This window comes from Leucoraja erinacea, chromosome 7, assembly GCF_028641065.1.
Source record: "Leucoraja erinacea ecotype New England chromosome 7, Leri_hhj_1, whole genome shotgun sequence".
NCBI classification, from domain to species: domain Eukaryota; kingdom Metazoa; phylum Chordata; class Chondrichthyes; order Rajiformes; family Rajidae; genus Leucoraja; species Leucoraja erinaceus.
Window position 1 is genome coordinate 41854376 of NC_073383.1, and position 24949 is coordinate 41879324.

The window sequence follows — 24949 nt, forward strand, 5'->3', positions numbered from 1 at the left end:
AGTTATATAGTTTTTCAAAATTTACATGAAAATTATATTATGCATTATACAGACATGTGTGTTGCACACATCTCCAACGTTCTGTATTTGTCTATCCCTCATATTTACATTTGCATCTGCACGCTTCATAACAATATTTATCAGTCATGTGTTGTTTGCTGTTTCTCGATTTAATTTATAGTGTTTTCACTACCTAATTTATTTTACTAAAATCTCCTCTTGTGGCTAAAATTCCTGCTGTTCCCCATTTGCCATGAATTTTTATTTAGTTTAGCTTAGAGATACAGCACGGAAACAGCCCCTTCAGCCTACCAACTCTGTGCCGACATTAACACTATCCTACACGAGGGACAATTTACATTTTTATACCAAGCAAATTAACCTACAAACCTGTATGGCTTTGGAGTGTGGGAGGAAACCGAAGATCTCGGAGAAAACCCACACAGGTCATGGGGAGAACGTAAAAACTCCGTACAAACAGCACCCGTAGTCAGAATCAAGACATGGGTTTCTGGCGCTGTACGGCAGCAACTTTACCGCTGAGCCACCATGCCATATCGTATGTATCATTTGGTGCCATGTTACCCTGTAAATTATCCAAAGTACTCTGATCTGGAGCTTGATAAATTAAGTTCTGCTATAACTAATGTTTCCATACTGCAAATTGGCTATAATGTGATTGATTAATTATTGCACATTATCAGTATTATGAAGACTGAATAATCTATAATGTGATTTTGATTGGGGATTAGAGAACTATTTAAAAGTTACTTAACAATTGGCAAGCAAAACAAGAATCCATCTCACATAAAAATGCCTTAGGCAAAAATATTTATTAATACCCTCCCCACAGTAATCACACACCATTGTCTGTTCAGAACACAGTTTGTCAGTATCACAGCAGGAGGCCTTTGAAATTGACGATCATTTCATTTGAGACTTGTGCAATGATATTCCATTAAACATTGTGACATGCAGCCTCTAGTAATTTTAGTTTGCAGCAAAACAATAAGCCAAATACTATTAGAAAGACCTTTTTCTTTTTGAAAATTCTGTAGGGGAAAGCAAACGTCGTTATTGCAAATCTGAAGTTCTATAGCACTTAACCACTTATTCCTCATTGTTACAATTCATTTTCTAATACGACTTTAACACGAGGTTCCTTAGAAACACAACTGTCACGTTTTAGCAGGCCTACATGTACTATTGAAGGAGATTGTCAAGGACAAAGAGGCAGCAGAGATGCGACTTGCAAGAGGCAGGATAGTATTCATTTTCTCTTTAAACTTGCACTTCTACAGCGCCCTCCATAATGTTTGGGACTGTGTACTCCACAATGGTTGACTTCATTCTTCAAACATACATACTAACATACAATGCCATAATGTTTGGGACAAAGACGCACCATTTATTTATTTGCCTCTGTACTCCTGAATTTGAGATTTGTAATAGAAGAAATCACAAGTGGTGAAAGTGCACATTGTCAGATTTTAATAAAGGCCATTTTTATAAGGTTTGGCTGATGTCTCTTACAGTTGTATTAGTGTTTCTCAGTCTCATAATGGCTTCTTCGACTTTCATTGGCACAACTTTGGTCCTCATGTTGATAAACGTAAATAAAAGTTTCCAAACGTGATAGAAATACTGGAGGAAAGACTACTTGCTGAGAGCTCTCTTATACCTGCATTAAGGAAGCATTTAAACACACCTGAGCAATTACAAACAACTATGAGGCCATGTGTCCCAAACATTATGGTGCCCTGAAATTGGGGGGGGGGGGGAGACTATGTTTAAACACTGCTGTCATTTCTACATGGTGAAGCCAAAATGTATAAAAATGGCCTTTATTAAATTGATTACAGACATTTCTATTACAAATCACAAATTGTGGAGTACAGAGCCAAATAAATAAATGATGGGTCTTTGTCCCAAACATTATGGAGGGCACTGTATGTTTGAAGAATGAAGTCAGCCATTGGAATGAAGCATTTATTGTGCTTCCTTAATGAAGGAGGAAAGACAGTGGAATATTGCCTTCCAGGAAAAGGATGATTCCACCCTTCGTAATTTGAACCAGGCCCCGAAAGTCTCAATATAGCATAAGAGTGCATTCTTACCTGGGGGTGGTAGGGAGCTTTTGCATTTTTCAGCTTGAAATTGTGCAATCTGGTGCATACTGTAGCGAGTCTTTTAACTTGCATTTGAATGCAACATTTATGCTTTAAATTGGATTAGGTATGAATAAGGTAAGGCTAAATTACATTCCTAATTACATTCCACCATAGAGCCAGGCTCTGATCAACAGGTGCAGCACATGAATGACTATATTCATGTATGGGAATCAGATTATAATTCATGCTGTTATGCATATATATATATATATATAGAAAAACTCAGAGAAACAAAGCAATGGTCGGACTTCCATCACTGTTCTGCACAAATAAATCAATCAACCTTGTCAAGAAGGAACTGCAGATGCTGGAGAATCAAAGGTAGACAAAATTGCTGGAGAAACTCAGCGGGTGCGGCAGCATCTATGGAGCGAAGGAAATAGGGAAACCCTTCTTCTAAGAAACCCTTCTTCAGACGGTTTCAACCTTACCCTTTGAATATAGAAACAAGACGAAAATAATGCCACATATTCAATCATATATGGTTCAATGAAATTAAGATATACATGTAAAAATATATATGGAAACAGGCCCTTCCGCCCACAAAGTCCACACCGACCAGCAATCTATCATACACCAATTCCATCCATCATGCCAGGGACAATTTACAGAAGCCAATTAACATATCCAGAGAAAACCCATGTGGTAGTAAGGCAGCAACTCTACCACTGCGCCACCGTGCCACCACTAAAATAATTTCTGTAATATATTTATTATGGTATTACGTGAATAAAGATGAACACATGATTCTGATTTCTGCCCTAAGTTGGGTAACACACATGTCCAGTCATTGTGTTTTATGGCTGGTTTTCAACCTCTTCAGGCTGAAGGTCTCGACTCGAATCATCACCCATTCTTTCTCTCCAGAGATGCTGCCTGTCCTGCTGAATTTTTCTAGTTGTTAGTGTCTATCTTCAGTTTTAAACAGCATCTGCAATTCCTTCCTACACTATTTGTTAAGCAAAACAGGTCCTATTCTCATTATATAATTTTGTGATCATCGTGAGAGCGTGCGAATTTTGTGAAATGCATGAGTCTTACGCTCAATGCATGAGAGTTGGCAGCCCTGCTAATAATGCAAACATTTTATGCAAGTTCCAATTGTTTGGACAAAAATCACTTATTACTGGTTTATAACAGTTAAGTTACTTTAAGACCATTTCAGAAATTATGGCAGTCAACAAAAAATCAACTAACAAATTAAAGCAAACTAAAAAAAAATAACATGTTCCCTTTCCCGACTCTACCTCATAAGTATTTTAACGCTGTTAACAGGGCAAAGGGATATTAATCTCAAGAATCAAAATGGGGAAAGTGAGGGCAATTTTGCTTAAATTGTCATTCTAAGCCCATTCAGTCTACATAGAGTCAGAGTTATACAACATGTACATGACTGGCCCAATTTGTCCATAATGATCAAGTTGGCATTCTGCGTGCCCAGGGACTGGCTGCCGTTCCCAGATCAGCTCGCGTCCCAGGGACTGGCTGCAGTTCTCAGGTCGGCTCGCCTGCCCCGACCCTGCAAAAACGAATTGGAAAAACCCCCTGGTTTTTCGGGTTACGGACCGGATTCGGCCCGTGTGCCGTAGGTTGCCGAACCATGTCCTAGATGTTTGTCCTCATTGCGATCCCCCCCATGTTTTACAACCAATTCATCTGGTTAGTTCTATCTCCGGCTGTTTCATGTTGTCGGCGGTTGCACATCCAACCAAGAAAGAGAAGAGAAGAGATGCGACATCACTCACAGCCGCCAACTGACGCGCTTCCCCAGACTGCACAGATCGCTGTGATGTGACGCAAAGAGACTGGGCAGGGACTGAAGACAGCGTGAGAATTCTGTCATCAGCGTGAGAATTGGCTGAAATGCGTGACTCTCACGCTCAAAGCGTGAGAGTTGGCAGCCCTGTCGAAGGCCAGGATGTGACAATAGACACACAGGGAGACACATACACAAAGGAAGACACACACACACACACAGAGACAGACACACAGACACACACACACACACACACACACACAGGGAGGGAGACAGACACACACACGGGCAAGAGAATCGGCTGCAATGAGTGAGTCTTCAGCGTGAGGGCGTGAGAATTGGCTGCAATGAGTGAGTCTCACGCTCAAAGCGTGAGAGTTGGCAGCCCTGTTTTCTACACATTGAAAGGTCTCTGCAAAATTCCATTAAACCTTGGAAATCAAAGCAACATTTTTCACATCAGCAACTCAAAAAGAAAGCAAACTCAATGCTAGCATTTATTTGAAGTGGCCTTGTATACAAAAACAGGGATGTAATGCTGAGGCTCCAAAATGTGCTGGTAAGGCCGCATTTGGAATATTGTGAGCAATTTTGGGCACCATATCTAAGGAAGGATGTGCTGGCTCTGGAGAGAGTCCAGAGGAGGTTTACAAGAATGATCCGAGGAATTAGTGGGTTAACCTGTGATGAGCATTTGTCGGCACTGGGACTATACTCGCTGGAGTTTGCAAGAATGAGGGGGGACCTCATTGAAACATACAGAATAGTGAAAAACTTGGAGAGAGTGGATGTGGAGAGGATGTTTCCACTAGTGGGAGAATCTAGGATTAGAGGTCATAACCTCAGAATTAAAGGACATTCTTTTAGGAAGGCGAGGAGAAATATATTTAGTCAGAAGGTGGTGAATCTGTGGAATTTGTTCCCACAAAAGGCTGTGGAGGCCGTCAGTGGATATTTTTAAGGCAGAGATAGATTCTTGATTATTACAGGTTTCAATGGTTATGGGGAGAAGGCAGAATGGGGTTAGGAGGGAGAGATAGATCAGCCATGATTGAATGGCGCAGTAGACTTAATGGGCTTAATGGCCTAATTCTATTCCTATCACGTATGACATAACTCGTAGGCATTTTGAAGAAACACCAAGGAAAGTCATGAACTGTTTTTACATTCATTCAAGGACTATAGTGCCCTAAAAATGAGCATTTAACATTCCTGCAGAGAAAAGACTGTCACATAACTTCCAGCTAAACTGGGGTCCTAGCAGAAAAGTACAATATACTAGTTTACTGGGCTAAATCATGCTAACTATTAGCTGGTGGATCTACTGCATGGGAATACAGAAAACAATGCATTTGACCTCTCGATCAATACATTTGATCCAACCCAGCATTAACCATTGATTCATGGGGCACTCCATTTATTTACTACATTTTGCTTAGAGTTAGGATGTAACTCACCTGCCAATTTTCCGGGTGTATGCCAATCTTATGAACATTGAAATCTGGCAAACTTTGCGCAAGATAATCTGCCACCATTTCACACTTGGCACAATAAGGGCAATTTGTCCTCCCTGCAACAATTGAAACATTTTTAGGGTCAGGAAAAACAAAATCAGAGGTCCTGTTTTTGATCCAAACTCTATTCACCCATTTACAACATTTTTTTCAAAACAACTAAAGAAATTTAAGTTTGCTGATGATTTGAAATAGGCCGTGAGCCGAGCATTGAAAATGTATCTAGAATTTTTTTTTTGTGACCCGTGTCTGGTATCTACTTGAAATTTGGCACAGATTTAGATAAAATACAATTGAGAAGGAATTCATAACTCATCAGTGGCTAAAGTTGCACACTAATGAAGTTGCTCATTAGAAAATTAGATAGAAAAAGTAAGTGGGATTTAGTGCTCAATGTTAATATATCTCGGGGTGTATATATATATATATATATATATATATATATATACATATACACATATATATATATATATATATATATATATATATATATATATATATATATATATATAGTTATACTTAATTATATGATATAAAAAATAATATGATGAATATAATTGTGAGTGTGCATGTTGAGTGAGACTGCTGCAGAGGTCCCGGGTTTCACCGGCTCCTGAACCCGCCTAATTAATGGGTGAGAGCAGACCCTGTGGGTTCCCCCGTTTATTTAACCCCACTGACTGCCAGTGGGCAGAGTGAGGGTCACGGCCATCGTGGGACTGGGGCAGTGCCAGGCTGGGGGAAGGCTAAGGCATCTTCCACTGAGAGGAAAATGCCTAACCCTAACTCACCCCCCTTCCAGAGCCGCTATGGGACCGGCTGCGAGCTCCGTACGTGTGGCCACTCAGCGCGTCCACCTTCGCCTGCATGCCTTACTGGATTATCCTGGTGATGATGGCAGGGAGCAGCACTGCCCTGCACGCCGCCCGGGCCGCGTTCAGCACCCCCATTGCACTGGTTCCGTCAGTCCACCTGCTCGCTTTCTGCACCGCCGGTCGGCCGACAGCCCAACCGACCCCTCACAGCACCCACCGGTGAACCAACAGCCCAACCGACCCCCTCACGGCACCCACCGGCCTACCGACAACCCAACCGACCCCTCGCAGCACCCACGGACCACCGACAGCCCGACCGACACCTCGTAGCACCCACCAACAGGCTGACGGCCTGATCTACCCTTCGCAGCACCCTCCGGCCTACCGACAGCCTGGCCGACCCCTCGCAGCACCCACCGGCTTTGTGCCCCATTTTAGGCATGCTAATCGCGCATTTAGGTTCTTTCCTCCTTGGTTTATATTCTTCAAAAGCCTGGTCTGATTTCACCTATTGAAATCTTGCATATTTCCTTTTTCTTTTTTTGACCAAATTTACAATCTAAATAAGTCCCAATCAATATGGAAGTGAAAAGCCACTTTAAAACAACCCTGTTGATTTGGCATTTTTGGTCATCTCTCTACGTATCCGTCTCTGCTGGCTATTTGGGGGGAGGGGTGGGTGCTATAGAACAATCCTATTAGAGTGGTTGCACCTTTCTTATTTTTTTAACTCTACCCATATTGCCTCGGCAGACAAACCTTCCAGTATGTCCTCTCCGAGTGCCACTGTGACATTCTCCCTGATTAGTAGTCTAGTTCTGCTGCCTTTTTCCCCCTCCCTCTCTCTCACATCTGAACCAATTAAACCCTGGAATGTTGAACTGCCAGTCATGTCCCTCTTGCAAACACATTTCTACAATGACCACCACATCTTAGTCCCAGGCATTGATCTAGGCTCTAAGTTCATCACTTCATCTCTCTCTGCCCATCCTTCCTTTGAGAATTACTGATCCTATCCTATACCTTTCCATCACTCCTTCCAATAGCTAATCTACTACTTTAGTTGTCAACCCCCTGCCAATCTCATTTGAACCCCCCTGAGTAGCATCAGTAAACCTCCCTTCAAGGATATTGGTCCCTTTCTAGTTCAGGTGCAACTTGTCCCCTTGTACAGGTGACTTGAGTCCCAGCCTCCACACTAAATCCTGAGACATGAATTCAATAGTCTCAGTGTTAAATTCCTTACCCTGATGCCTGTTCTAGCTGGTGGTAGCTGGTGCCATATTATTTGCTATCGTGTGCTGGGGCAGCAGGACGATGGCCTCAGATACCAACAGGATTAACACGCTCATCAGGAAGGCTGGCTCAGTCCTGGGGGCGGAGTTGGATTCATGAGAGGTGGTCTTGCAGGGGAGGATGCTCCTCAAACTGCAGAGCATCTTGGACAATATATCTCACCTCCTCCATGGCACACTGGTCAATAATCTGAGGAGTACCTTCAACAACAGACTGGTTCCATCAATCAAGATGCAGTACAGAACCGCCACAGGTGGTCCTTCTTCCCTGAACTTCTAGAACTTCTTCCCCTTCTGTGGTGGGGTAGACTGACTCCCCTCCCCAATCCTTTCACATCCACAATCCTTTCCACACGTCACTTTAATTTCCTAGTTGCATGTATCTTGTGGTTTATGACTGTTAGCAGATCAATTTCCCTCCTGGGATAAATAAAGATCTATCGTATCGTTCTAAAGCCCTTCGCTCTTGTCCTTCTTAAATGTGGGTGGAATAGAAGGTAAAGCGCGCACTGTAGCTGCCTATCCGCAGATTTAGCCTCACTTAACACTCACACACCAATCCAACTCACCTGCTACCACAAACTTCGCCATTTTGTATGCAGCGTTGCCAAGCAACGGCCGCCGCCGGCAGTCGCCAAATGGCGGTGACAGAGACACGGACCGCCCACTGTCTTCCGGGAGCCGCAGTCATCAACAGAAGAAACTTTTGATCGGAACATCGCCCAACACTGATCCCCACTTTAGAGCAAATGGAAAATAGGTACAGGAGTAGGCCATTTGGCCCTTCGAGTACACAGAGAAACCACAGGACCGACCCACAATCCCTCGGATCAGAGGGAAAGTTTGAACGTTTTCCAACCCTTCGTCTTTAAAGGTATCTTTTTTGAAGGGCATAATGTACGTAAATAGAATGGAACAAAACGGCAAAACTCTCTTAAGCTTATCGTGCCGGACTAGCATAATTTCAGGATAGACTCAAAATGCTGGAGTAACTCAGCGAGTCAGGCAGGATCTCCGGAGAAATGGGATAGGTGACGTATCGGACTCCTTCTCGCCAGGGATGCTGCCCAAAGATTATAGAGGAATAATCTTTGATGCTGCCTGACCCGCTGAGCTCCTCCAGCATTTTGTGTCTGTCTTCGGATTAAACCAGCATCTGCAGTTCAGCCTGACAAGTTTTCAGGATAATTGGATGTATTTTTTTAAACACTCCAACACACTTCTAATTCACTTTTTTGAGGTGTTACATGGTAGAATGACAAACATTCCTGTGAATCTCGTAAATTTTAAGGGCTCGTCGGAACCTGGATGGCAAGAAGCACGAGGTGTGGGGTGTTGATGCGTTGTAAGGGAGTGCAGGGACTGAAACCCCGGTGAGTCAGAGAGGAGTGCAGCAAACATCACCGATGAGCCAGAAACACCAAATCGTTTAGATTTCTGAATATGTGTAGGAAGGAACTGCAGTTGCTGGTTTAAACCGAAGATAGGCACAAAATGCTAGAGTAACTCAGCGGGACAGGCAACATCTCTGGAAGAAGGATCTCGACCCGAAACGTCACCCATTCCTTCTCTCTAGAGATGCTGCCTGTCCCACTGAGTTACTCCAGCATTGTGTGTCTTAAAATTTCTGAATAGTTGGTTAGCACGCAACAAAAGCTGTTCAATGTACCTCTATACACGTGACAATAAACTAAACTAAACTAAAAATAACTGAGTGGTAGTACTCTTGGCTCTGGGGAGAAACTTTTGAATTCAAGTCACACATGAGTTCAAACCACAAAATCTATGCTGACACTCCAAGTGATGCACTAACAAAGTACCATCTTTATGCTAATACCTTAACACACGACTATCAGCTCTTTCCGATTGATATAAAATATCTCACACACTTTGGTAAGTCTTGCACATCAAAGGCATAATATGAATAAAAATAGGTCTTACTTTATTTCTTATGTGTAGTAAGGAACTGCAGATGCTGGGTCATAAAAAAATAGACACAAAATGCTAGAGTAACTCAGTGGGTCCGACAGCATCTCTGGAGAAATTGAATAAATGACATTTAGGGTCGGCACCCTTCTTCAGACTGAAAGATAGAGAAGGTCAGAACAAAACAGGACCAACAACTGATGACCTCAGGAAGAGTGGAGTCCATAATGACCCATTGTTGGCTGGAGAAGATGTCATAATGACAGGAATACAAGGATGCGAACAGTGGAACTAGTACGATGACTGGGGTTTCAATTTAGTTTATTGTCGCGTGTACTGAGGTACAGTAAAGAGCTTTTGTTACGTGCTATCCAATCTGCAGAAAGACAATACATAGAAACATAGAAAATAGGTGCAGGAGGAGGCCATTCGGCCCTTCGAGCCAGCACCGCCATTCATTGTGATCATGGCTGATCGTCCCCTTTCAATAACCCGTGCCTGCCTTCTCTCCATATCCCTTGACTCCACTTGCCCCTAGAGCTCTATCTAACTCTTTTAAATCCATCCAGTGACATGGCCTCCACTGCCCTCTGTGGCAGGGAATTCCATAAATTTACAACATGATTACAATCGAGCCATTTACAGTGTATAGTTACATGATAAAGCAATAATGTTTAGTGTAAGGTAATGTTAGCAAAGTCCGATCAAAGATAGTCTGACGGTCACCAATGAGATAGATAGTAGTCCATCAGTGCTCTCTGGTTGTGGTAAGATGATTCAGTTGTCTGATAACAGTTGGGAAGAAACTGTCCCTGAATCTGGAGGTATGTGTTTTCATGAGAAGAGGGAGTGCCCAGGGTGCGACTCATCCTTGACTATGGGTGGGATAATGGAGGGGGGGAGGAGGGAGGGGGGGAAGAATGCAGGAGATACTTGAAATGAGAGAAATCAATGTTCTTACCACTGGGTTGTAAGCTGCCCAATCAAAATATGAAATGCTGTTCCTTCAATTTGTGTCATTCTGACCATGGAGGATATCCAGGACAGAAAGGTCCGTATGGGAACATGAAGTTAAAATGTTTGGCAACTGGGAGATCACGTAGGCCAAAGCCGGAAACCGGAAGAAATTTTAACTACTGTATCCGGTGTTCACGGTGTGGGCTCCTACATATATATATAATTGTGTTCCAACAGCTTATCCCCTTAGTCTAGTTCAGTAAAACACTGTGTCAAGCACTGGATCAACTATTCTTTATTCCTCCCAAACACAAACAAACTCCCTATACAATACCTAACCACATGGGTCCGATCCTTGTCTCTACTCGTCCAAGCCCTTCAGTCTCATGCAAGCAGACACCTCCAGACAGTCACACAGTCCCAGGTGCACCTGCAGAAGACCGACTCTGATCCATGTGGGTTCACTCTTTTATAGGGCATCGGATGTGGCACAAGACTATATAGGGGGGGGGGGGGGGGGGGGGGGGGACAACCCCTACAAGCCAATCACACATATTGATCATATTATACAGTTATTGACAGTTCCCTAACACATAGTACCCCATTACACTGTTTCCACAGAAGCTTCTAGATGGAAGACGGTTAACCAAAGTAAAGAAACATTTTCCCAGGTTATAAAAAAAATTGAACTAGGTTTCACAATCTGAAGCATAATTAACAATACCTTTCTACACCCCCCTCTATAACCAATCCTAATCATGCATTTGCAGACCTGTTTATCTATTTCTGCAAAATACTCATATGTACTAACAACAAAGAGGACATCAGGCCACTTACTTCCATCCAGGATCCAAACATTCTGGAGCCACCCCCAGCCCTGCAGCTTTCACAGAAAGAGGCCAAGCAGGTCCTGCAAATACAAAGATCCTCCATTTTGTGACTTCTTTAATTTAGCCAATATTAACATATATATCAGCAATTTCTCTTTAGTTTGGTTTACTTAAGTCTTTCACTGGTTTACAGTTTAGAAATCCACCAGATGGAGCTGTGTGCCGACTTGTCCATTTACTTTTCGTTATGTCGGTATGAAGGGATAGAATGTTGTTTGCACCGAACTGTTTATTCCAACACTACATAATTGAAAATTGACTTTCCGAAGCAAAATACAAGAGTGAGCTCTTCCGAGTTGTTTGGAATCCCTCCGGAAATTTGGTACAGGAAAAGTTACAAAAGACTATCAAATTAATGGGAATGAAAGTTCGAAAAGGGATAAGAGAATAAGGTCAGGACCAATTGTGAATGGTGCAAGAGGCGAGGTGAATACTGAGGTCAAAGTGTTGTATATGAATGCGCGGTATAAGAAATAAAGTGGACGAGCTTGAGGCTCAGTTAGAAATTAGTATGATGTTGTGGGAATTACAGAGATATGGCTGCAAGAAGGCCAGGGCTGAGAACTGAATAATCAAGGGTATACCTCCTGTCGACAGACAGGTGGGCAAAGGGGTTGGGGGTAGCTCTGTTGGTGAGGAATGAAATTCAGTCCCTTGTAAGGGGTGACATTGAAACAGGAGATGTGGAGACAGTATGGATAGAACTAAGGAATTGTAAGGGTAAAAAGACCCTTATGGGACTTATCTACAGGCCCCCAAACAGTAGCCTGGATATAGGGTGCAAGTTGAATCAGGAGTTAAAATTGTCATGTTTTAAAGGTAATGTTATGGTTGTTATGGGAGATTTCAACATGCAGGTAGACTGGGAAAATCAGGTTGGTACTGGACCCCAAGAAAGGGAGTTTGTGGAGTGCCTCCGTGGTGGATTCTTAGAGCAGCTTGTATTGGAGCCTACCAGGGTGCAGGTAATTCTGGATTTAGTGTTATATAATGAACTGGATTTGATAAAGGAACTTGAGGATAAGGAGCCATTAGGAGGTAGTGACCACAATATACATAGATACATAGATACATAGAAAATAGGTGCAGGAGTAGGCCCTTCGGCCCTTCAAGCCTGCACCGCCATTCAATATGATCATGGCTGATCATACAACTCAGTTTCCCTTACCTGCCTTCTCTCCATACCCCCTGATCCCTTTAGCCACAAGGGACACATCTAACTCCCTCTTAAATATAGCCCATGAACTGGCCTCAACTACCCTCTGTGGCAGAGAGTTCCAGAGATTCACCACTCTCTGTGTGAAAAATATTTTTCTCATCTCGGTCTTAAAGGATTTCCCCCTTATCCTTAAGCTGTGACCCCTTGTCCTGGACTTCCCAAACATCGGGAACAATCTTCCTGCATCTAGCCTGCCCAACCCCTTAAGAATTTTGTACGTTTCTATAAGATCCCCCCTCAATCTCCTAAATTCTAGCGAGTATAAGCCAAGTCTATCCAGTCTTTCTTCATATGAAGTCCTGACATCCCAGGAATCAGTCTGGTGAACCTCTGCACTCCCTCTATGGCAATAATGTCCTTCCTCAGATTTTGAGACCAAAACTGTACGCAATACTCCAGGTGTGGTCTCACCAAGACCCTGTACAACTGCAGTAGAACCTCCCTGCTCCTATACTCAAATCCTCTTGCTATGAAAGCTAACATACCATTCGCTTTCTTCACTGCCTGCTGCACCTGCATGCCTACTTTCAATGACTGGTGTACCATGGCACCCAGGTCTCGTTGCATCTCTCCTTTTCCTAATCGGCCACCATTTAGATAATAGTCTGCTTTCCTGTTTTTGCCACCAAAGTGGATAACCTCACATTTATCCACATTATACTGCATCTGCCAAACATTTGCCCACTCACCCAGCCTATCCAAGTCACCTTGCAGTCTCCTAGCATCCTCCTCACAGCTAACACTGCCCCCAAGCTTAGTGTCATCCGCAAACTTGGGGATGTTGCCTTCAATTCCCTTATCCAGATCATTAATATATATTGTAAATAGCTGGGGTCCCAGCACTGAGCCTTGCGGTACCCCACTAGCCACTGCCTGCCATTATGAAAAGGACCCGTTTACTCCTACTCTTTGCTTCCTGTTTGCCAGCCAGTTCTCTATCCACATCAATACTGAACCCCCAATACCATGTGCTTTAAGTTTGTATAGTAATCTTATATGTGGGACCTTGTCGAAAGCCTTCTGAAAGTCCAGATACAACACATCCACTGGTTCGCCCCAATCCACTCTACTAGTTACATCCTCGAAAAATTCTATAAGATTCGTCAGACATGATTTACCTTTCGTAAATTCATGCTGACTTTGTCCAATGATTTCACCACTTTCCAAATGTGCTGCTATCCCATCTTTAATAATTGACTCTAGCAGTTTCCCCACTACCGATGTTAGACTAACTGGTCTGTAATTCCCCGTTTTCTCTCTCCCTCCCTTCTTAAAAAGTGGGGTTACGTTAGCTACCCTCCAATCCTCAGGAACTACCCCAGAATCTAAAGAGTTTTGAAAAATTATCATTAATGCATCCACTATTTCTGGAGCTACTTCCTTAAGTACTCTGGGATGCAGCCTATCTGGCCCTGGGGATTTATCGGCCTTTAATCCATTCAATTTACCCAACACCACTTCCCGACTAACCTGGATTTCACTCGGTTCCTCCATCTCCTTTGACCCGCGGTCCCCTGCTATTTCCGGCAGATTATTTATGTCTTCCTTCGTGAAGACGGAACCAAAGTAGTTATTCCATTGGTCCACCATATCCTTGTTCTCCATGATCAATTCACCTGTTTCTGACTGCAAGGGACCTACATTTGTTTTAACGAATCTCTTTCTTTTCACATATCTATAAAAACGTTTGCAGTCAGTTTTTATGTTCCCTGCCAGTCTTTTTTTCATAATCTATTTTCCCTTTCCTAATTAAGCCCTTTGTCCTACTCTGCTGGTCTCTGAATTTCTCCCAGTCCTCTGGTATGCTGCTTTTTCTGGCTAATTTGTACGCTTCATCTTTTGCTTTGATACTATCCCTGATTTCCCTTGTTATCCATGGATGCACTACCTTCCCTGATTTATTCTTTTGCCAAACTGGGATGAACAATTTTTGTAGTTCATCCATGCAGTCTTTATATGCCTTCCATTGCATATCCACCGTCAACCCTTTTAGAATTAATTGCCAGACAATCTTGGCCAATTCACGTCTCATACCCTCAAAGTTACCTTTCTTTAAGTTCAGAACCTTTGTTTCTGAATTAACAATGTCACTCTCCATCCTAATGAAGAATTCAACCATATTATGGTCACTCTTGCCCAAGGGGGCACACACAACAAGACTTGTTTTTACAACGCTCTTACCCCTTTTACAATTATGTTGAAAAGTGGCCCTTTTTGATTTTTGCCCTGGATTTGTCTGCCTGCCACTTTTACTTTTCACCTTGCTACCTATTGCTTCCACCCCCATTTTACACCCCTCTGTCTCTCTGCTCACCCATTTAAGAACCCCACCACCTCTTATTCTCTATTTATTATTGTTTTCTTCTTTACCCCCTACATGTTGGGTCTGAGTGTTTTCCTTCTCTGCCTCCTGCCTCACACATTGTCTACTAGCTTTCTCTATTTGAGTCCTTCCCCCCAACCGTTCTAGTTTAAAGTCTCCCCAGTAGCCTTTGCAAATCTCCCCGCCAGGATATTGGTCCCCCTCGGGTTCAAGTGCAACCCATCCTTTTTGCCCTCTGCACCAGTCCTTCAGCCATGCATTTATCCTCCACCTCGCTCCATTCCTACTCTCACTGTCGTGTGGCACAGGCAGTAATCCCGAGATTGTTACCTTTGCGGTCCTTCTCTTTAACTCCCCTCCTAACTCCCTAAATTATCCTTTCAGGACCTCTTTTTCTACCTATGTCATTGGTACCTATATGCCCCACGACCTCGGGCTCCTCTCCCATCCCATTTCAGGATATCTTGGACACGTTCAGACACATCCCAGACCCTGGCACCAGGGAGGCAAACTACCATCCGGGTCTCCCGACTGCATCCACAGAATCGCATGTCCGACCCCTTAACTATAGATCTAATATGCTCAAGTTTCATTTACAATTGGAGAGGGAGAAGGGTAAATCAAAGGTGTCAGTGTTACAGTTGAACAAAGGGGACTATGGAGCCATGAGGGAGGAGCTGGCCAAAGTTGACTGGAAAGATAACCTAGCAGGAATGACAGTGGAACAACAATGGCAGGTATTCAAAGTCAAAGTATCCTTTATTGTCATTCTGACCTTTCGGTCTGAACGAAATGTTGTTGCCTTGCAGTGATACATATAATAAAATAACAAAACACACAATAAACACAAATTTAACATCCACCACAGTGAGTTCACCAGACACCTCCTCACTGTGATGGAAGGCAAAAGTCTTAAAGTCTTTGTCCCTTCCCTCCTTGCTCTCCCTCTGCGCTGAGGCGATCCAGGCCTCCGATGTTGTGACCCCACTGGGTGATGGTAAGTAAGTGCCGCGGCTCAACCGTGCTCCGTGAACGGGCCGGTTCATACTTCGCGGCCCGGGGTGGTCGAAGCTGCCACCCTCCAGTCCAGTGGACGAAGCTGTTGTTGCGGGAGCTCCGGAAAAACAGGTCACCAACCTGTGACCTGCGAGCTCCCAACGATGTCGTCCACTGGCCCGCGGCTGAACCTCCGAAGTTGGTTCGCCGCTGCCTCAGCTCCGAGTCGAGCCGCCGCCACCTCAGCCCCGAGTCGGGCTGCCGCCGCCTCAACCCCGAGTCGGGCTGCCGCCGCCTCAGCTCCGAGTCGAGCCGCCACCGCATCAACCCCGAGTCGGGTCGCCACCGCCTCAGCCCAGAGTCGGGCCGCCGCCGGAACGCAGCCTCAGCTCCGAGTCGGGCCGCCGCAGAACGCCGGATCGCCGCCTCAGCTCCAAGTCCGGCCGCCTCAGCGCAGATGGAGACAGAAACGGAGGATACGACAAGAAGAGTCGCACCCCTCCGAAGGAAGAGAGTAAAACAAGTTTCTCCCACCCCCCCCCCCCGCACATACACAACCTAATAACTCAAATTAACTAACTAAAACAGGACAAGAAAACAACAAATTTCTGTGAATAATACAAAAGGTGCAGGATCAGTTCATTCCAAAGAGGAAGAAAGATTCCAAGGGGAGTAAGGGGCAACCGTGGCTGACAAGGGACGTCATGGACAGTATAAAAATAAAAGAGAAGAAGTACAACATAGCAAAGATGAGCGTGAAGCAAGAAGATTGAGTAATATTTAAAGAGCAACAGAAGATAACTAAAAAGGCAATACGGGGAGAAAAGATGAGGTATGAAGGTAAGCTAGCCAAGAATATAGGAGGATAGTAAAAGCTTCTTTAGGTATGTGAAGAGGAAAAAATTAGTTAAGACCAAGGTTGGACCCTTGAAGACTGAAAAAAGTGAATTTATTATGGGGAACAAGGAATTGGCAGATGAGTTGAACAGGTACTTTGGATCTGTCTACACTAAGGAGGACACAAACAATCTTCCTGATATAGTAGTGGCCAGAGGATCTGGGGTGACTGAGGAACTGAAGGAAATCCACATTAGGCAGGAAATGGTGTTGGGTAGACTGATGGGACTGAAGGCTGATAAATCCCCAGGGCCTGATGGTCTGCATCCCAGGGTACTTAAGGAAGTGGCTCTCAAAATTGAGGATGCATTGGTGATAAATTTCCAATGTTCGATATATTCAGGAACAGTTCCTGTGGATTGGTGGGTAGGTAATGTTATCACATTTTTTAAGAAAGGCGGGAGAGAGAAAACAGGGAATTATAGACCAGTTAGCCTGACATTGGTGGTGGGGGAAATGCTGGAGTCAATTATAAAAGATGAAATAGCGGCACATTTGGATAGCAGTAACAGGATCGTTCCGAGTCACCATGGATTTACAAAGGGGAAATCATGCTTGACTAATCGGCTGCAATTTTTTGAGGATGCAACTAGGAAAATGGACAAGGGAGAGCCAGTGGATGTAGTGTACCTGGGCTTTCAGAAAGCATTGGATAAGGTCCCACATGGGAGATTAGTGTGCAAAATTAGAGCACATTGTATTGGGGGTAGAGTGCTGACATGGATAGAAAATTGGTTGGCAGACACGAAACAAAGAGTAGGGATTAACGGGTCCCTTTCAGAATGGCAAGCAGTGACTAATGGGGTACCGCAAGGCTTGGTGCTGGGACCACAGCTATTTACAATATACATCAATGATTTAGATGAAGAGATTCAAAGTAACATCAGCAAATTTGCTGATGACACAAAGCTGGGTGGCAGTGTGAACTGTGAGGAGGATGCTATGAGAATGCAGGGTGACTTGGACAAGTTGGGTCAGTAGGAAGATGCTTGGCAGATGCAGTTTAATGTGGATAAATATGAGGTTATCCAATTTGGTAGCAAAAACAGGAAGGCAGATTACTATCTAAATTGTGTCAAGTTGGGAAAAGGGGAAGTACAACGGGATCTGGGGGTCCTTGTTCATCAGTCAATTAAAGTAAGCATGCAGGTACAGCAGGCAGTGAAGAAAGCGAATCGCATGGTGGCCTTTATAACAAGAGGAGTTGAGTGTAGGAGCAAAGAGGTCCTTCTGAACTTGTATAGGGCCCTAGTGAGACCACACCTGGATTATTGTGTGCAGTCTTAGTCCCCTAATTTGAGGAAGGACATTCTTGCTATCGAAGGAGTGCAGCGTAGGTTTACGAGGTTAATTCCCAGGATGGCTGGACTGTCATATGCTGAGAGAATGGAGCCGCTGGGCTTGTATACTTCTGAGTTTAGAAGGATGAGAGGTGATCTTATTGAAACACATAAGATTATTAAGGGTTTGGATACGCTAGAGGCAGGAAACATGTTCCCGATGTTGGGGGAGTCCAGAACCAGCAACACAGTTTAAGAATAAGGGGTAAGCCATTTAGAACGGAGACAAGGAAACTCTTTTTTTCACAGAGAATTGTGAATCTGTGGAATTCTCTGCCTCAGTGGGCGGTGGAGGCCAGTTCTCTGGATACTTTCAAGAGAGCGCTAGATAGGGCTCTTAAAGATAGCGGAGTCAGAGGATATAGTAAGAAGGCAGGAACGGGGTACTGATTGGGGATGATCAGCCATGATCACATTGAATGGACAAATGGCCTACTCCTGCACCTATTGTCTATTATCTACCACCCAATTTGAATTACTGTAAATGGCAAGGACCTCAGAAATGTTGATGAACAGAGTGATCCAGGGATGCAAGTTCATAGCTTCCTGAAAGTAGTGACACAGGTGGATTGGGTAGTGAAGAAGGTATTGAGCTCACTTGCCTTCCTTCATAGGTAGGGTTATTCAGTGGAAGAGTTGCAGCTGTACAAGTCGGTGTTTAGACCATACTTTGAATATTGTGTGCAGGGATGAGGGCCAAATTCAGGAAAAATGGATTAACGTAGAAAATGGTCTGTGTTGGCATGATGAGTCAGGCTCAAGAGCCTGTTCACATGCTGTGTGACTATTAGAGCAGGCCCGCACATAAACTGGAAATTATTAAGTGTGAAGTAGCTGAAACAGATACCAGAATGTCTCCTTCAGCCACAATGGAATATTCTTGATCTCATGTTCTTGTGCCAGTGGGTGTCACTCTTAGGCCTTGAGTCTGAACATTTCTGTCCAGACCATATTGATCTTTATTAACTTTTACGTGTGGATTTGAGATTCTTCTCATGTCCCAGTGAAGTCAAGTCAAGTCCAGAGAGAGCTTATTGTCATGTGTCCCAGATAGGACAATGAAAGTCTTGCTTGCTGCAGCACAACAGGGTATTGTAAGCATAAATACAGAACAGTTCAGTGTGTCTATATAGCATAGACCACATATATACACATAAATAAACAGATAAAGTGCAATAGGCTGTTATAGTTCAGAGTTTGTTTGATGGCGAGTTTAATGACCTGATGGCTGTGGGGAAGAAGCTGTTCCTGAACCTGGATGTACCAGATTTCAGGCTCCTGTACCTTCTACCTGATTGCAGCAGAGAGATGAGTGTGTGGCCAGGATGGTGTGAGTCTTTGATGATGTTGGCAGCTTTTTTAAGGGGTAACTGATAGATCCCTTCGATGGTGGGGAGGTCAGAGCCGATGATGGACTGGGTAGTGGTCACAACTTTCTGCATTCTTTTCCGCTCCTGGATGCTCAAGTTGCCGACCCACGATGCAACCAGTCAGCATGTTCTCTACTGTGCATCTGTAGAAGTTCGAGAGAGTTCTCTTTGACATACCAACTCTCCGTAATCTTCTCAGGAAGTAGAGGCGCTGATGTGCTTTCTTTATAATTGCATCAGTGTGCTGGGACCAGGAAAGATCTTCAGAAATATGCACGCCCAGGAATTTGAAGTTCTTGACCATTTCCACCACCATTGATATAAACGGGTTTGTGTTTCCTATCCTACCCCTTCCAAAGTCCACAATCAGTTCCTTGGTTTTGCTGGTGTTGAGAGCCTGGTTATTGTGTTGGCACCATTTGGTCAATCGGTCCATCTCACTTCTATACTCTGACTTGACACCATCAGTGATTCGTCCTACAACAGTGGTGTCATCGGCGAACTTGATGATGGAGTGCGCATTATGTCCGGCTACACAGTCATGTGTATAGAGTGAGTACAGCAGGAGGCTGAGCATGCAGGCTTGAGGTGCTCCCGTGCGATTATCGAGGATGACACATTTCCACTAATACGGACAGACTGTGGTGCAGCGCAGATTTTTATATCATTCAAGAGATTACTCCCTCTAGCCGCTAAATGGACTGCATGGTTAAGGGGAATGTCTTTATACACATGCGAGCTCACCGTAAGAAACCTTCAGAGCTTCTTCAGAGATAAATCTTCAAAACACAGTCCTTTGATTAATAAATTCTTTATTGTTGATGAAAAACAATAAAAGTACATCCAAACTTCTTCCAACTCATTACTATAATCTTCATCAAACTTCAGCTTATCGCTTTAAACATTAGAAAACTCCTCATGTCTCCGTTACACTTTGCATGGTCAAAGGATAAACCTTCTCCATGCTGGTCCGAAACTAAACTAAAAACTAAGCTCTGCGCCAGAAACTTAGCTCGAAACATGCCCAAAAATACGTCATGAATCCCACCCACAATATAATGGGCAGTCTAAAATTTAAAGACACTTGCCATAATTAATGACTAGAGCCAGGATGTTTAGGTGCTAAAAATCTCTGAAATAGGCTGTCTAAAAGGCATAATAAAATTACAAAAAAAGGCACGGAAAAAGGCATTTATTGACAAAAAAAAGGCGTAATAAGGCATTTATTTCCACCACCAAAATATAGTTATAAATGATCATTATAAAGGTATACTACATTAAATGACCAAAGTTGCCTGGTTGCACATAACTACCAGCATTTTTTCCAAATGATCTGTCGGACCCGACAACATCCCAGGACGTGTGCTCAAGGAATGTGCTGAGGAGTTAGCAGATGAGCTAACAGACATCTTTAACATCTCCCTTAGTCAAGCCATTGTCCCCACATGCCTCAAAACTTCCACAAGAATCCCCATAGCGAAGAAACCAGTTGTTGCCTGCTTAAATGACTACCGCCCTGTCGCCCTGACCCCAATAATAATGAAGTGTTTTGAACGCCTTGTGAAACCCCACATTACTGCCAGCCTCCCCTCATCGTTAGATCCCCTCCAGTTTGCCTATCGCCCCAACCGTTCTACAGAGGATGCCATCTCTACCACGCTGCACACAGTACTCACGCATCTGGAAAACAAAAACACATACGCCAGAATCCTGTACATTGACTTGAGCTCAGTGTTTAACACCATCATCCCACAGAGACTTGTGGAGAAACTAATCCTGCTGGGCCTCAACACCACCCTGTGTCACTGGATCTTGGACTTTCTGACAGAGAGACCGCAGTCAGTCCGTGTTGGCAAGAACACTTCAGGCTTGATCACGCTGAGCACCGGCTCCCCTCAAGGCTGTGTGCTCAGCCCGCTGTTGTTCACATTGCTCACACATGACTGTGCTGCCAGATTCAGGGACAATAAGATCATAAAATTCGCGGATGACACAACAGTGGTGGGCAAAGATCCTATAGCAGAACAAGATAGGCTACTCCTGCTAAATGCAATGGACTGACGTGTAGTACGCTATGGAGGGGATCATGGGCATTTTTCCACGCCCATTTTAGCAACCTGAGCCTACCTAACACGACCCGACTCGCACTGTAATCAATGTTGCGGGGCAACAGTTTGTGTGTGTTAGATTCATAAATCTGTCAGTTCAAACTTCTTGTCAAGAATAAAATTTGATTCTGGTAATTGTCTTTTTTAATGTTTTTTAAATCATTTCTTTTTAAATGGCTCACAAGCAGTGTTTGAGTTGATTTTGTAGTAACCGGAACCGACCCGACTCGCAGGGTGATTGACGGGGGAGACTTTTTGTGCGTGATTATAGGGTTAGATTCATAATTCTGTTAGTTCATAATTCTGTTGATTCTTGTTAAAGAATAAAATGTTTATAAACACACATACATGAAAATTATATAAATGTATATAATCACACACACATTATATTTCTTCTGATCCAATAATGAACTTTATTTCAGACTAGACAAGGGACATTGTAAACACAAGAAACATTGTAAATAAGAAACATTGTAAACCTCCCCGCAACTTCACACACACCAGGCCTTATCCCCCCCGGCACTCTCTCGCCTGCCCCCTTACTACAATGTCCCCCCCCCCCCATGCCCCTCTCCTCCTCGCCCCCGCCCCGCCCCGGACCCCGCACTCCTTCTCCCCGCTTCCCCGGGCCCCGCACTCTCTCTCCCCGCTGCCCCGGGCCCCCGCACTCTCTCTCCTCGCTGCCCCGGGCCCCGCACTCTCTCTCCCCGCGGCCCCGGGCCCCGCACTCTCTCTCCCTCGCCGCCCCGGACCCCACACTCTCTCCTCGCCGCCCCGGACACCGCACTCCTTCTCCCCGCTGCCCCGGGCCCCACTCTCTCTCCCCACTGCCCCGGGCCCCACACTCTTCTCCCCGCTGCCCCGCACTCCTTCTCCTCGCTGCCCCGCACTCCTTCTCCTCGCTGCGGATCCAATCTTTGGCCGGAAGCAAGAAGGCGGGAGCAAGAAAGCGAGCAAGATGGCGGAACAAGATGGCGGAGGCAGGTTGCTAAAATGAGGCATAAAATCGTCCATGAATCCGCCCATGAACGTACCTCACGTTTGCGTGAGAGGAACCCATCTTGCTCTGCTATAGGATCTTTGGTGGTGGGACTCATCAGCGGAGATGACGAATCAATGTACAGGGAGGAAGTAAAACAACTAGTGGACTAGTGCGGCAAAAATAAAATGTCGACATAACAAAGGAGATGGTTGTCGACTTCAGGAGGGCGCAGCCAAAGCATACACCCCTCAACATCAGTGGCACCGCAGTGGAGAAAGTGGAGAGCATAAAGTTCCTCGGTGTGCAAATTACAGACAGCCTCACCTGGTCCAGGAACATCACTGGGACCGTCAATGGGCCCATCAGCGACTGCACTTCCTGAGGAAACTAAAACAGGCCTCACTCCCGACCAACAACCTCAGGACTTTCTACAGGGGTATGGTGGAGTCTACTCACGTACTGCATAAATACGTGGTACTCCACCTGCAACTGCTCTGACAGGAAGGCTCTGCAGAGGGTAGTGAGGGGAGTAGAGAGGATCATTGGCATCTCCCTACCCTCGGAACAAGAACTGTTCCAGAGCCGCTGTCTGAAAAAAAGCTCAGAGAATTGCTAAGGACAAACTGCACCCCCTCCACATACACCTGGATCTACTGCCATCAGGCAAGAGATATCACAGCACCAAAGCCCAGACTACAAGACTGCTAAACAGCTTCCTGCCACAGGCTGTGAGGCTGCTAAACAGTCACTCTGTATTCACAGTTACCTGATTCTACGGCTTGGCACGGACACTTTAATAACTGGCACTGGCCACTTTAATAACTGGCACTGACCACTCAAATCAGCTGCCCCGGACATTTTTATGATTGGTTTTACTGTATTTTAACGTTGTTGTTTTACCTGCTTTTAACTATTTATACTGATCCATCAGGGACTGGATTGTTTTTTAGTGTTATTATGTGTGAAATGTTTTAAATTTCATGTGTGATGCTCCGGTACTCCCTGGGAAACGTCTTTTCATTTTGCACTGTACAACTGGCTTGCAAGATGACAATAAAGGTTGATTGATTGATTGATTGATTGATTGATTGATTGATTGATTGATTGGTTGGTGTTAAACTATGGCGTCTGTGAGACAGAATATGCTACAGTAGTGAAAAACTTATTTCTACCCCAGCTGAGGTCGCTGGTGCATACCTGAAACAAGCTACAAACTCTACATTCATGTCGATATCTTGTGCATTACAACTACCTTTGAGAACTTTAGCTATGTTTTGTATTTCTTCAAGATCTTTGTTAGCTAAAATCACCCTCTCACATTTTCCTTGTATGACTTCACCTACATTGCCAGGAACTTTAAGTACAAAATACAGCAAGTGAAGATGTAAACAACCTGGCAATAGTTTAGCTCTTTGACCTCTCCAATACTTCCGATGTCAAGAAATACTCCTTTAATGGTTGACCTGCCTCCAGTGTACCAATGACCATATTGGCAACAAATCTCCCCACAGCATCATTTATCTCGTCTATTGAGATCCATATTTTGTTACATGCAACTTCATCTCTAATTTTCTGCACAACAATGTTGACGTTGCTGTCGACATAATTTTTCCGTAATGATGACTCACTTGGTATATGTTCCTCTGTGTATTTCCCTAAAAAACCTCTGAGAGATTTGTTTTCCAATTTCCACAGTGGAATTCCAGCATCAATGAATACTTTGCACAGATCACTCGAAAACTCAGATTTGCAATTGGAGCCAGCAGTAAATGTTATGAGATGACAAGCTTGCGTATTTCCTACCTTCTGTTTCTCTGCCGCCAACTTGTGTTTAGCTGTCTGTACATGCATGGAGATGAAATATTTTTTCTCATGATTCACCACTTTCTCACATGCATTGCAAAACAGCACACAGTTGTCTGTAGAGAATATATCACTCTCGTACACTCTCACCAAATCGTTCAGTTTTTTGCAAGGTGTTGACTTGACTTTAGGCATTTTGACACTTGCAGGGGTAGATCCTACAGGAGCGGGGATGCAGACCTCTCCTGTAGGCCAAGCTAAGAATAGGAATCAGAGCTGCCAAGGAAAGGTACTCCGAGAAGTTGAGGAGCAAGTTCTCAGCAAATGACTCTTCTTCAGTGTGGAAGGGCTTGCAAGAAATCACAAGCTACAAGAGAAAAAAACCCCGCTCCTTGGACAATCGTCAGCTGACGAATGAACTGAATGAGTTCTACTGCAGTTTTGATAAACAGAAACTTAACCCTGGTAACCTCAACCAACACTTCACACCTACTCACAAGCTTGAGTCCAGTTTAAAATGAATGGATCGTTCCCCACCTACTCCTCCCCAATAAACACTTCACACCTACTTAAAGGATGACTCCAAT

The 24949-nt window shown here is 44.2% G+C and overlaps 1 protein-coding gene across 5 annotated transcripts in view; it reads right to left on the reverse strand.

Moving 5' to 3' along the window:
* The window catches only part of LOC129698918 (putative malate dehydrogenase 1B), an 85608-nt gene extending 77277 nt beyond the window's left edge, over nt 1-8331 (reverse strand). For 2 of the 5 annotated variants that reach the window (XM_055638356.1, XM_055638358.1), the window contains exons 1-2: nt 7016-8069; nt 5385-5497 (exon numbers count right to left, since the gene is read on the reverse strand). In XM_055638356.1, coding sequence (XP_055494331.1) covers nt 5385-5497; nt 7016-7148 — 246 coding nt within the window. In that variant the 5' untranslated portion in view covers nt 7149-8069. Of the gene's footprint in view, nt 1-5384; nt 5498-7015; nt 8070-8120 lie in introns of those variants that run through there. The other 3 variants (XM_055638357.1, XM_055638354.1, XM_055638353.1) reach the window with 3 other exon arrangements.
* Between the last annotated feature and the right edge of the window lie 16618 nt (nt 8332-24949).